Below are 12,956 nucleotides of genomic sequence, written 5' to 3'. Positions count from 1 at the left end.
GCGGCGCCTCGGCGGGCTGTCAGGCCGTGTCCGCCGCGCACCGGGGGAGCCCGGGGGTCTGGGAGGGGGCCGGGCGGGTGACGGGCACCGGGCACCGCAGCGGCATGAGTAGGGCATGTCGGCCCTCCCGTGGTGGGACCGGGCGAGGAAGAGGCAGGGAAAAAAGTTAAGAAATGCTTGAAGCTTCAGGTTTACTTGCTCACAGGTGTGTATAACGATCGCCTTTTCCTGGCTCCAGCTTTTCAATAGCTGGTTGCCTGGATAAATAGTGTTTATTTGACACTCTCCAGGAAAGCCCCCATCTGTCCCGGCGTGCCCATGTTTTCCCAGTATTCATACCTGCCTTGACCTGCTTCCAGGTCTTTCTTTCCCAGAACCGTACCATTCCAGGAGCTCCCGAGAGAACCTGGGATTTGGGGTCTGGTGAGACTTAGGTGAGGAAGTGTCGCTACAGGGAAGACGGTGGCACACCCAGGGTGTTTTCTGAGCCTGCTTTTCCCTTTGCATTACTAAACGTTCCCATGTTTTTTCCGTTCTTAAACGTTGTTTGGAGTTGTAGCCTATCAAAAATGCTGTTTGTGTGAAGTTCATTTGTTGACATGCTGGGTGACAATAATTTATTTGATGTGATTAGAATGGGAATTTTCCCTGGTTAAATATTTTCAGTGGACTAAGCCAGTTAAGTATTTACACATTAATATGTTTTGTGGTAGGTTTTGTATTTGTTTAAAGTAGAAACTTACTTGTTTTAACTAGGTATGGATGGCGGAACAGAAAATATCATATGATAAGAAGAAACAAGAAGAATTAATGCAACAGTATCTTAAAGAACAGGAATCCTATGATAATAGGTGAGAATTGGCATAAGATCACATACTTCTTCCTGCTGTCTCTTGTTTTCATGGCGGGGGGGGACATCACATTGTGAGTTACTTGAAATACTGGCTCCTACTGACCTTAGTAGTAGGAGAGGACAGTGACTCATAAATTGATGTCTGATTAAGCAGAGGTCACAGTAACTTCTTTCAAATGGCTTGTGTGTGTCATGTAATTAATTTCAAAATATGTTACGTTGCATAGAACAGCAGGTAACCTTGTATAGCAACACATTCGGATCACACAGAAATCTGTCCTCCATGATTCTGTGGACACAGAGTTATGTTTCAGTTGTGACTGAAATGTGTGATTTTTTTGGTACACAATGGAGCACGCAAAAGTATTGACTGGTCTCTCAGGTTTTATGATATTCAACTTCTGGTACTCAAATTAACATGAATAAAATGCCAGTTATTATCACAATTTCCTGCTGCACATTTCTTCTTTTTTTTTTTTTTTTTTAATAAGTAATACCAAAGTATATGTTTTGTGTGTAACACCCCAAACTCTGTCCTTTTTATTTAGATTGCTTATGGGTGATGAGCGTGTGAAGAACGGTCTTAATTTCATGTATGAGGCCCCACCTGGAGCAAAGAAAGGTATTCTGGTTTCCTGATCGTGAGTAGACAGTACTGCAAAGCTAAAAACCCTCTGAAGAAATAAGCATAGTGTCTTTTATTTTAAAATAAAGTGTTCATAGTGAGGTAATGCTAGAAGGTATGACTTTTAGTTCTTCCTGTGCAAATATGCAGAGATATATAGTATGTAATAATTTTGATCTCACAATATTTTAATTTCTTTCAAACTGAGAATGGTTGGGGTTGTTTTTTTAAGCAACAGTTCAATGTGAAGGGAAAAACAAATAAAATATCTTTCCTGGCAACAGCAGAAATTCTGTCCTTGACCAAAAGTGTTTCTTTAGCCAACTATAAAGCCATTGGGTGAGGACGACTAGACCTTACCAAGGCAATGACTCAGACAACACAAACCTGTATTCTCGCCTACTATCCTTTTTAGAAATAGCAAGGTCACTTTTGCTTGAAGTTCTGCCCATAATTCAGCTTGATGCATGTCAAGCATAGGAGATACCAAAGCAAGAAGTTAACCGGTGGAAGTTTTATGAATGATAAATACTGAGAATCTGTAGTCAAAAGTGCTGGCTGACCTGACTCTGAGGGGTCTGACTATGACTGTATTTAGTAGATTCATAAATGGAAGTTACTAAGTACCTGGTGGATACTCATATCAGTCACTTAATTTTAGCAAAATCTGAATGTAAGTGCAGAAGTAAGAAAACGTATTCCCTTTAAAAGAAAACATGTTCCCTTTAAAATGCATCTTTCCCATTTGCACGAAAACGCTTGAAAATGCTTGGATGGGCTCATTCTTGTAGAGCAAATTTTGCAATTATTTAACTTTAAAAGCTCTTAAAGTAATCCCTTAAGCTTAGAGCAAATGCAATTTTAAACTAGTGATTTTTGCTAAAGAATCTTTTTTTTTAAGATTTTAAAATTAAGTATTGTTGCTACTTTTGCAAAAAAAGTTTAAAGTTTTCTGTATTTGTGTATCAAATCAATAGAGTTTTAAAAGATGATTCTGGTTTTACAGGATTTGTAACCATATACTAGAGGCTGATTATCTGTAAGTGCGCTCTGTTTAAATACTTTCTGAGTCTTTGCACTATTGTATTAGTATAAACCATAAAATGTTTTGTTTCCAGCTTAGACACCAGCTGCATTTTACATGTATAATTAATGTCTCATTTCTTTTCTTTCCATGATTTCTGGAAATTCAAAGAGGAAACTAAAGAGGTATTTTATTACATCATTTCTTTATGTTTTCTTCCTACTTACTTAAAATGTGTTAAAAAAAAAAAAAATTCATTCTTAACATATTTTCTGTTTTATAGCAAGAAGGAGAGACTGAATACAAATTTGAATGGCAAAAAGTTGCCCCTCGAGAAAAGTAAGATGTCTGGATTTTATCTGAATAATTTTTTTTTTCTTCTTACTTACCTTTCATATTCTTCCCCCTCCCCCCCCCTCCCCCGCCTTTTATTTTAGAGCAGGTCACTTGTGTAATCCTGTCATGTCCTAGCAGTTAATTAGTAAAACCTGTAAACCTGGAACTATTTCCTTGATCAGTTTAGGTTTTGTTTGAATTTTACATCCATATTTGAAAACACATTAAAACTAACATTTACCGGAAGTATATCTCTGAAATGGATGCTCACTTAATAATAAAACGTAGTTTAGCATATGATGGGTTAAAAAAAAAAAAAAAGGCGAATTGAGTATTTGTTTTCTTTTGTGTTTGTGTAACAGATATGCTAAGGATGACATGAATATCAGAGATCAGCCATTTGGTATCCAGGCAAGTTACATAAATTTCACTCTGTGGATGTCTTGGGTATATTTCAAATATTATCTAACTGCAGAACATTCACATGGACTCTCTTAATTTTATCATCTGTTTCTCAGTGAGTTTAAAAGCTTCTCTTATGCCTAATAACATAAACATTTCTGTAAATGTTAAACTGTATTGTTAACTAAATTATGTCAATTTTTTTTTTCCTTTTAGGTGCGGAATGTGAGGTGTATTAAATGCCACAAGTGGGGTCATGTAAACACCGATCGAGAATGTCCCTTATTTGGCCTTTCTGGAATTAATGCGAGTTCAGTCTCCAGTGATGGTTCAGGTAGGCAGTGAATGTCTCTTAAAGGTGCTGGTTAGAAATTTTGGGGGAGCTCATCACATTTAATTTTGGAAGGTTTAAGTTTATCATATTTCAAAGAGTTGCTGAAATGGGGAAAACGCTTCTTTATTCCAAATGTAGGATCCACAATTTCAAGTTAATTATTTCAAATGACAGGGGCATAATTTTCTAATTAGTAACACATTTTAAAGAGATTCCGTAATGACTGTTGCTTTGATTCTATCTGTGGCAAAAATTCAGAAGCTGCAATGAGATTGTTTGTATCAGAATGACAATATTTGTGTCACCAAAAAAAAATTAATGTAATGGATTGTCAGAGACTGTCCCAGTTCAGATTCAGGCAAACAGCTTGGAAAAGCTGGAATACATTAGTGTATCTTTGTTAATCACTTGGAAAAAAGGAGAGGTTTGGGGTTTTTGTGTACATAATCGTGCTTCTATAGGTGGACAATCACTTGAAACCTAGATTTCCAAATGCCTGGTTTTCTTTCAGGTGGCTTCTTGTTGCTTCCTGAACTACATCTTTTTCCTCTATTAGCTTTCCCGTTACTTGAAGTCACACAGCATTTAGTATTAGATGAGGTTTAAAGAAGTGGATAAAAACATTCAAATTGAATAATTTTTTGCCAACAGTACTGTGTTTTCTGTAAGTTGACCCAAGTTTGTAACACTTAAGATTCTTAAAATTGTGGAATGTTAAACACCTGGTAACATGGGTGAGTCTTCAGACTTGCTGTACTGTGCTTTAAGATCATGTGCCGTGTGGGGTATTCAATTTTGCAGGGATACCATTACAATTGCACACTTCATAACATCTGGTTTTCTTCTGTCTTTCCTCAGGTTATCTATTTTATGTAGTAGCTCTTAGTTTTATTACATATTACACTACAATCTTGCTTTTCAGAATTAGATCACTTAGATATGTCATTTCTTTGAGATGAGGCCTGGAAGACTTAAGTTAAAGGAAATAGTGCCTCTTACATTCCTCTTTTAGGCACTGTCTGATGATTATACCATTGTATTAGCCATCCTGTAGTCGACATTCTCAGCCTTTCTATTCAGTAGGTTGTAACATTAAATCATTTTCTTGCCTCATTCTTACCTTAGAAGAAATTGTGCTTGGAGCGTTTGGTAGAATTATATTGCGCAGCTCTTAGATGTCAGATACGCTTTTGTGCTGCAGAACTCACTCCGCGCCCGCCCCCCCCCCCCCCCCCCGTCCATTCAAATGGTGTGGGTAAATTTTAGGAGTGTTTGTCTGGGAAAGTGGAAAGTATTTGTACATGCTTGCACAAACTTGAAAATGGACTCCTTATTCTTCATGACAGGGTAATATGGACACTTTGCAGTGTCCATATAAGACTAACTGCTTGTTTCAAACCTAAATGAACTGTCTAGGTGTAGGCAACGTTTGACTGCTGTGGGTGTTTCCTAGTCAGAGAGATGTTCTCCGGGTAGCTTTCCAAACTGTCTTTCTAAGCCTAAAGAGAGGGATTTAGCACGTGTGGTGAATTTTGCATGAAGGAAAGTGCTGTAAAACTATTTAGATGTTCTCAGACTGTGCCAATGCCCTCTCATTTTCAACTCTGGAACTTAGAAGACAGTGTGCTATGCTGAGCATAGACTTTTTTATAGGCTGAGGAAGGATTTCAGGGAGTAGGGGTGGGCGACAGATCAGGGTTTGTATATATAATTTGTAAGACACGGTTCTTGGATTTGAATAGTCAGCTGTAATGATACTGCTACTTTCTTTCTTTCAGGGAAACTATATGTAAAAACACTGTAGGTAAAGTTTAAAACAATTTTAAGTTCTTGATTTAATAGCACATACAAGGCTTATACGAAGTGGTAATATCATTAATTAGATCATCAGATAAAAGGTTGTCTGCTTTTTCTAACCTCAGGAATACAATCCTTTCATCAACTTTTCTAAAACTTCATCTGATTTAATAACAAGCTAAATTATGCTCCTTTGACGACTTCTGGAAATTCTGTGTGTGTAAATGAAGCACTACAGTTAAGTGAGAACACAAGTCATTGAATTCACTGATTCTCTTAAGACTCATAGTTCATCCACGTGGCGTGTTAAAGCTTACGTCACACATTTAAAAAAACAAAACAAAACTGATATGTTTTAACTAAACCCTGATACCAGTCCTGTGTTGTCTGGGATAGGAGTAAGTAATTATCTTTGCATTGCTGAGAGTTCTACTCAGTTGTTACAGTGCTGCAGATCTACAGTTAGCACTGTAAAATTAACCTACACTGAGGGTAAAACAGTGTTTTTGCATTTCCTAACAAGACACTGCAACATTAAAAAGACAAATTGTATCATGTTCTGATCAACAGCCCCCAGCAATATAATCTTGTCTTGACCATTTCTCTTTATTGCTTTTTGTTTCCTTTCATTACTTCTACTTAATGCTTTGTTACTAGCCCTAATGGTGAATTGGTATCCACCTCTAAGAACCTTCTTCTGTTCCTCTATACAACACATCACCTCAAGCTCTGCTTCTTCCTGCTTCTCTTTATCAGTAATTGCATGCACTCCTAAGCTGCTTTTATGCCTCTAGACTAAATTTCTAATTATTTTCTGATTATTTTATAGTACTGCAAAAATGTACGTTGCCACCCTGTTCTTATTTAGGTTGGCTAGAACTGCAGAAAATACTGCTTTGTAAGGGACAGAGACTTTTTATGATATCATCTTTTTATGAACCCTTTCTGTGTTTCATGGACTGATGATTAGGTTTAAAAAAAAAAAACAAAAAACAAAAGCACTTGAATTGCTTCCCCCCCACCCCCACACACCCCCTGCCATGTGTCACAAATAAGTGTCTCCTCTTGCTTAGAAAACTGGTAAAAAACATGTAAATAGTCCAGAGTTTTCTTTTTTTTGTGATTGTCAGCACCAAAAAAAAAAAAGTACAAAACCACTTGGCTTCTAAGGTCTGAACTCCAAAGAACAATTTTCAGAAGCTGTCTGTTCATTTCTAGAATGTAGAAGAAAATATGCACCTCTGAAGAGAACAATGAATAGGGATTTCAAGGATAGGGAGTGATTGCTTATAGTATACAGCAAGTCTGGAATGTGTATTTAATTTATTTGACTGGCATTTTTTTAACAGCTAAATGTGTAAAAAATATGTTTCCAGCTAGCTCTCAAGAAAGAGTTGAAAAATGTTGGGGTAAATTATTAGAGCAAATAATACTTTTGAAGGTCAGGAAGTAATTCCATACGTAGAAAGTCATCTTTGAAAGCTTGTTCCTAGCTTGTGTGTCAGGAAATTGAAATATAAATACGGTCTCGTAAATGAAAGGGTACATCTAAGAAATACAGATATAATAAGGAATAAAGGTGAAACCAGAATAAAATTTTAGTACAATAGTCAATATACCAGGACGCCAATTAGTTTATGAAATTAATTGTATTAGAAGGACCAAATTTAGGCTATAAATCATTGAAACTTTTTTTTTAAAAGAGCAAATCTTTGGAATTTTTTGATAAAGTCTTTGAAAAGAGCTGTATCGATTTGAAGTGATTTACTTGGTAACACTTTATTTCCTCTGATTTATACTAAAATAAACTTTCGTGCAAACTGAATTGAATAATTTTTTTCTAGGCAGTGCGTGGCAGTCACACTACCTAAATTTAGGTTAGGATTCTTCAAACTTTGAAAAAACTGTGCCTTGTTAGAGCACACCATGCATCAGCACAGTGTTGGAAGACGCTAGTCCGTGTACTGCAAAGCATCCTGGCTTGTAATGAATCTCTAAGCAATCAGTTGAAATTAATTGTATTAGAAGGACCAAATTTAGGCTATAAATCATTGAAACTTTTTTTTTAAAAGAGCAAATCTTTGGAATTTTTTGATAAAGTCTTTGAAAAGAGCTGTATCGATTTGAAGTGATTTACTTGGTAACACTTTATTTCCTCTGATTTATACTAAAATAAACTTTCGTGCAAACTGAATTGAATAATTTTTTTCTAGGCAGTGCGTGGCAGTCACACTACCTAAATTTAGGTTAGGATTCTTCAAACTTTGAAAAAACTGCCTTGTTAGAGCACACCATGCATCTCAGCACAGTGTTGGAAGACGCTAGTCCGTGTACTGCAAAGCATCCTGGCTTGTAATGAATCTCTAAGCAATCAGTGCTTGGGAACCCTCAGCCTCATGGTTCTGAATCTGATATTCTAAGGACATTGGCATCACTAATTTCTGCAGAAGTAGCTTTTAAGAAATGGTCTGCCTTCCCTGTAGGAGACTTTTAACAGGCCTTGTTCTTCTGAACCTTGTTGTTCTTTTGCTTTAGAGAAGCCCACTTAACGCACAGGAAAATAGATGTCTTTTTGTTCACTGCTGTCTTCATACATTTACTCAATGTGTTTCCATCTACAGAACAGTAATGGTAGAAACTTCAGATGCTCTGCTGTAAAGAAGGACTGAAACATCTCATACGTACAAGTTTAGGAACCACAGAAGTTTATTATATACTAATTAGACTCATGACTGAATTCCATCACGTAATAACTTTGAAGTCTTTAAAAATCTCTAGTTTAGAAGGGTAACTGCTCTCAGGAACATTACTGAACCGTTAATTAACCTGGAAAGGAAACAGGGTTGTTTAGCCCGGGTAGGCAGCTCGGCCCCACGCAGCCGCTCACTCACTCCCCCCCTGGTGGGATGGCGGAGAGAATCAGAAGGGTGAAAGTGAGAAAACTCATGGGTTGAGATAATGACAGTTTAATAGGTAAAGTAAAAGCCACGCACACAAGCAAAGCAGAACAAGGAATTCTTTCACTCCTTCCCATCGGCAGGCAGGTGTTCAGCCATCTCCAGGAAAGCAGGGCTCCATCACGCGTAATGGTTACTGGGGAAGACAAAACATCATCACTCTGAACATCCCCCCCTTCCCTCTTCTTTCCCCAGCTTTATATGCTGAGCATGACATCATATGGTGTGGAATATCCCTTTGGTCAGTTGGGGTCAGCTGTCCCAGCTGTGTCCCCTCCCAGCTTCTTGTGCCCCCCCAGCCTGCTCGGTGGTGGGGTGGGGTGAGAGGCAGAAAAGGCCTTGACTCTGTGTAAGCACTGCTCAGCAGTAACTAAAACATCCCTGTGTTATCAACACTGTTTTGGTCACAAACCCAAAACATAGCCCCGTACAAGCTGCTATGAAGAAAATTAACTCTATCCCAGCCAAAACCAGTACAAACAGTGGTATCCACAGTATTGCTAACAAATCTTTATGCATATATGAAGGATTGGCACTTACCTAGTTGGAGGGACATTTTCATCTTTCTCTTTGGTCAAAAGCAAAAGCTTTTGACAGAAAATGAGGGTAAAAAAATTGTTTTATTAGGATAACCAAATTATTGAGTTAAAACCAGCAAGACCGGCTGTCCTTCCTTCCCTTTCTTCCTCCAAAAACTGGGTTTTCAAAGGTCTTAGTTGAATGGTGACTTCAATTTAATAAAAGCCTAGGGGGTAATGTATTTTTTTTTTTAAATGCCCAAATCAGTGAGTTTCAGTAGGATGTAGAGTCCTTATTTGAATGCAAAAAAGTTTAAGTAATGGAGAAGCTGAATTCAAGAGCACTTGATACAAGTTCATTTTGTGTTTTGTTCTAATTTTTCCTGCTTCAGAAAGAGAGCAAACCAAAATGTCTTATTTGGACTCAGACTATTTTTTCATCCTCGGAGGAAATGTTTGAGTTAAAATGAATGAAAATGAAACTCCTATGTCTGATTTAGTTGCATTATCTAAAGTTCCTGCTCTGTTTCTCTGTGAGGAAAAAGAAGACTTATTGATTGCCTACGTACATTTTTTTTTTTTCACATCATAAAATAACCACCAATATAGGCTTTTTCTTTCCCATAAATTCTATAAGCTGTGATTCTCTTATTTCAGCAGAAGGATACTTGTCTTTGAATCTTATGTGAAGACTGCATTGTAATCTTCCTCTTTGCACATAAACTGATTGGCAATTGCTGTTTTGGATTCAGTGTTGAATATCTTGTATGCAAAGACCAGTCATGGACTTCAGTTTACTCCGGTGGAACCGCTGCGAGGAGAAAGCATGTCTGTGGTACAGAACTGTGTTCTGTGAGAAAAGACTACAGTCTTTCAAGATCTGACATGCACTGCAGCGCTCCAGCAAACAAAAATAATTGCAGCCGGTACCTTAGCTTAGGCATGGTGGCTTGGTTATTTTGCTTTTGGGACCATTGTACTAATCTAGCTGGTAATTCATACAAAAAAATAATAATCTTACCATTAAAAAAGTGCCTATTGAATCATATCTCACCAGTGAATAGAGATTATTTTTGCAATAAGGCAATTTCAGTGGACGTGGTTATCATGGGATAATCACACCCCTGGGGTACAGCCTTGTCTGTAATCTCCCAGGAGTGTAATTATTTCATGATAACTGCAACCCCTGGTGTTGCATTATTTCCATTATGAAATTCTTAGTTTTAGATATAAAGTAACTTACTTTGATCACTGGAAACTGCAAAGTAGTGTTAGAATGTTCCAGCTGTGAGGCTTACAGAGACCAACTTATAAGATTTACTTCTCCTTTACAAAGCTAAATTAGGCAATCAAAATGCTTCTTCGGGCTAAACTGATTTACAGGGTTTTTTACTGATAAAATCCTAACTTTCAAAGTTCAGACAAGATAAAAATATCAGTTGTGGTTCTGACTTTATGTGCCACTGTGTATATATGCATGTATAAAATCTGTAATATATACCAGAAAAAAACCCCAGGTCACTAGCATCTAAAAGTTGGCCTATTTTTACACTCCTTTTTTTATCATTAACCAGCAACATCTGTTGATTTTTGTGCTTTTTTTGTGAAGCCTGAAAAGCCTTTGACTTTACTAGAATATTTCTGTGCAAAATGTTTTTAAGTAATACTATTACTTCACTTCAAAATTGCCTGCAACTTTCTTGGTCAGGTAAAGTGAGGACAAACTAAACACCTGGCAAGCAATCCATCTTATTCAATGAGGGTTGGGGTTGGGGAGGGGATTGCTAAAAAGCTATGAAAGCTTAAATGCTTACAACTTTTATCATATGTTTTTAAAACGAATAACCTGCTAGGACTCTATTACTCTCTTATGAAGAAAGGTATTACAATCTTAAGAAATAAGGCTAGTGTCTCAAATGGGGAGGTAATCTTATGAATGGTGTAGTTAGAAGAAGTGGGATGCTAAGATTAAGAAAGGTTCTTATGCTCTTGGCCTATGAAACCTAAGCCTGGAGAGTGCTGGGCATCCTTCTCTGCTGTGGACTACTTTGAATGTTTTACAGCCGGCTGGCTCCAATGTGATCTGTCCAGTTAAATTACTGAGAAGAAAGAGTGCGCTGTAAAGTGATAAGCATGTTGTGGAAAATTCAGGCAAATAATGGTAAAAATGTAATGGAGCAACATGTATATGTATCTAGTGTCTTACGGTCTTCGAAGATAAAGAAACTCTAGGTATGTCTATGCAAAGGAAGCCTTCTGAAGACTTACTATCAGCTCCTAGAGTTTGTGCCCTCTCTTTTCATCGCCTGAGTGCCCGTAAACTAGTTGTGGTTGTGGTTTCCATCAGTCTGTCATTTAGTGTGTTCAACTGATCTTTAGCTTTTGGGTGAAATTCCTTTCCATAGTAATCATTGAAATTATCAGTCACATGGAGACAGCAAAAAAGGAAATCTATGTTATATTATGTCTATATCTCACTGCATTTTTTCAGTGACAAATACAGTACTTCTTTGTTTCCCAACAGATAAAAATCTGCATTGGATCAGGAATGCAGGAACTGATTTAAGTGTTCCCTTGAATCTATAATAACAAAGAAAATATTTTGTATAAATGAGAGTATTTGTATAAATGGTCATCTGTAGAAATATACAGTGTATGAAACCTTCCTTTATGATCTGCAGCTGAGACCTTTGATTGTGAACAGTGGGAACCTTAACTAAATCTTCACATAGTTTAAGAACTGTCACATTTTAGAATAATCCTCCATTTATGTTTCAGAAGCCGCTGTATTTGGTGTGAATGCATAAAATACAGATTTCTATTAGAAGTCTTGTGCTTGGCATGTAAGCAATAAATATGGATTCCTATAGCAGTTTGATAATATTAAATTGTTTTTACTACTCAAAAAAAGTAAAAAGGAAACTCAGGATTCTCTGAAATACCCTATGACAAAAACATGGCAAGTTATACTAAAATTCTGTGCTAAAGTGTTAAATTCAGTTAAACTGCAGACCCTCTGAAGAAGAGCTAATTAAAAGCCAGAGGTTTTTTTATTCATTGATTTCTCTCAATGCCAACTGCAGCAGTTGCTTTGAAGTGTAAATATGGTCTGAATGCAGTCATCTCTGAAATAGATGAAAAAGTTATTAGTAAAAAATGATCAATCCTGAATTAGTGGAAGCAGCATAAATTTGCTATGTTCTTCATGACCAGGATCATGATCACATAATTTTGATAATAGCTCTTTGTCCTTGGATAAATAAGTGTCTACCCTTATCTCTGTCACAACAGCAATAAAAGTTCACAGATGATACAGTGTGATTAGGCTCAGTCTGTAATTTTTTTCCATTTTTGTTCAATTTCCTTTTAAGCTATATGAAAAAAAGACGTCTGAAACTCTGTGGAGACCACAGAAAAAGTATATGTATGTATGGATGGAACTGTCTGTGCTAATTTTAAAGTTAGTTTCTCTTTTAAAGCAAAACCTAAAAAGCTTTGTATCATGTTACGCCTTTGCTACCACCCAGAGAAGGCAGCATTCTGAATTCAGAGTATATTCATCCTTCATGTGATTGTGTGCTAAACTAAAACCCACCAGCAGAATGGTTTTCTAAAACCTAGTTAATGTGAAAGAGCTGTTTGCTAACTCCCTGGAGTATTTATTTATTTATTTTTCAACAGCAGAGCATAGCTTTAGTATCACTGTTAGGTAGAAAATCAAATTTCAATTTGGAAGAGTTATGGCCTCGTGTTGTCCAAGATGCATATAAGAAAGAATGAAGACAACATGCTTTAGGCCTACTTTGTTAACAAAAATTATGTAGTAATAAAGGATAAGCCGTGAACCTATCTTGTCCTTGTGTCCTGGTTTCAGCTGGGATAGAGTTAATTTTCGTCCTAATGGTTGGCATAGTGCTGTGTTTTGGATTTAGCATGAGAATAGTGTTGATGATACACTCATGTTTTAGTTGTTGTTAAGTAGTGCTTACACTAAATCAAGGACTTTTCAGCTCCCCATGCTCTACCGACTGAGAAGGCTGGAGGTGCACAAGAAGCTGGGAGGGGGCACAGCCAGGACAGCTGACCCAAACTGGCCAAAGGGACATTCCA

General features: G+C 37.1%; 1 protein-coding gene across 1 annotated transcript in view; it reads left to right on the top strand.

The window, feature by feature from the left end:
- The first annotated feature begins 760 nt into the window (after positions 1 to 760).
- The window catches only part of CIR1 (corepressor interacting with RBPJ, 1), a 24,726-nt gene continuing 12,530 nt past the window's right edge, over positions 761 to 12,956 (top strand). The window contains exons 1-6 of the mRNA XM_019471902.1: positions 761 to 851; positions 1,402 to 1,475; positions 2,674 to 2,687; positions 2,786 to 2,841; positions 3,201 to 3,249; positions 3,457 to 3,574. Coding sequence (XP_019327447.1) covers positions 763 to 851; positions 1,402 to 1,475; positions 2,674 to 2,687; positions 2,786 to 2,841; positions 3,201 to 3,249; positions 3,457 to 3,574 — 400 coding nt within the window. The 5' untranslated portion in view covers positions 761 to 762. The remainder of the gene's footprint in view (positions 852 to 1,401; positions 1,476 to 2,673; positions 2,688 to 2,785; positions 2,842 to 3,200; positions 3,250 to 3,456; positions 3,575 to 12,956) is intronic.

The sequence above is a fragment of the Aptenodytes forsteri genome, unplaced genomic scaffold (assembly GCF_000699145.1).
Source record: "Aptenodytes forsteri isolate BGI_AS27 unplaced genomic scaffold, ASM69914v1 Scaffold257, whole genome shotgun sequence".
Lineage (NCBI taxonomy): Eukaryota > Metazoa > Chordata > Aves > Sphenisciformes > Spheniscidae > Aptenodytes > Aptenodytes forsteri.
The sequence above is the reverse complement of the archived record's forward strand: the minus strand, read 5'-3'. Positions and strand labels throughout refer to the sequence as shown.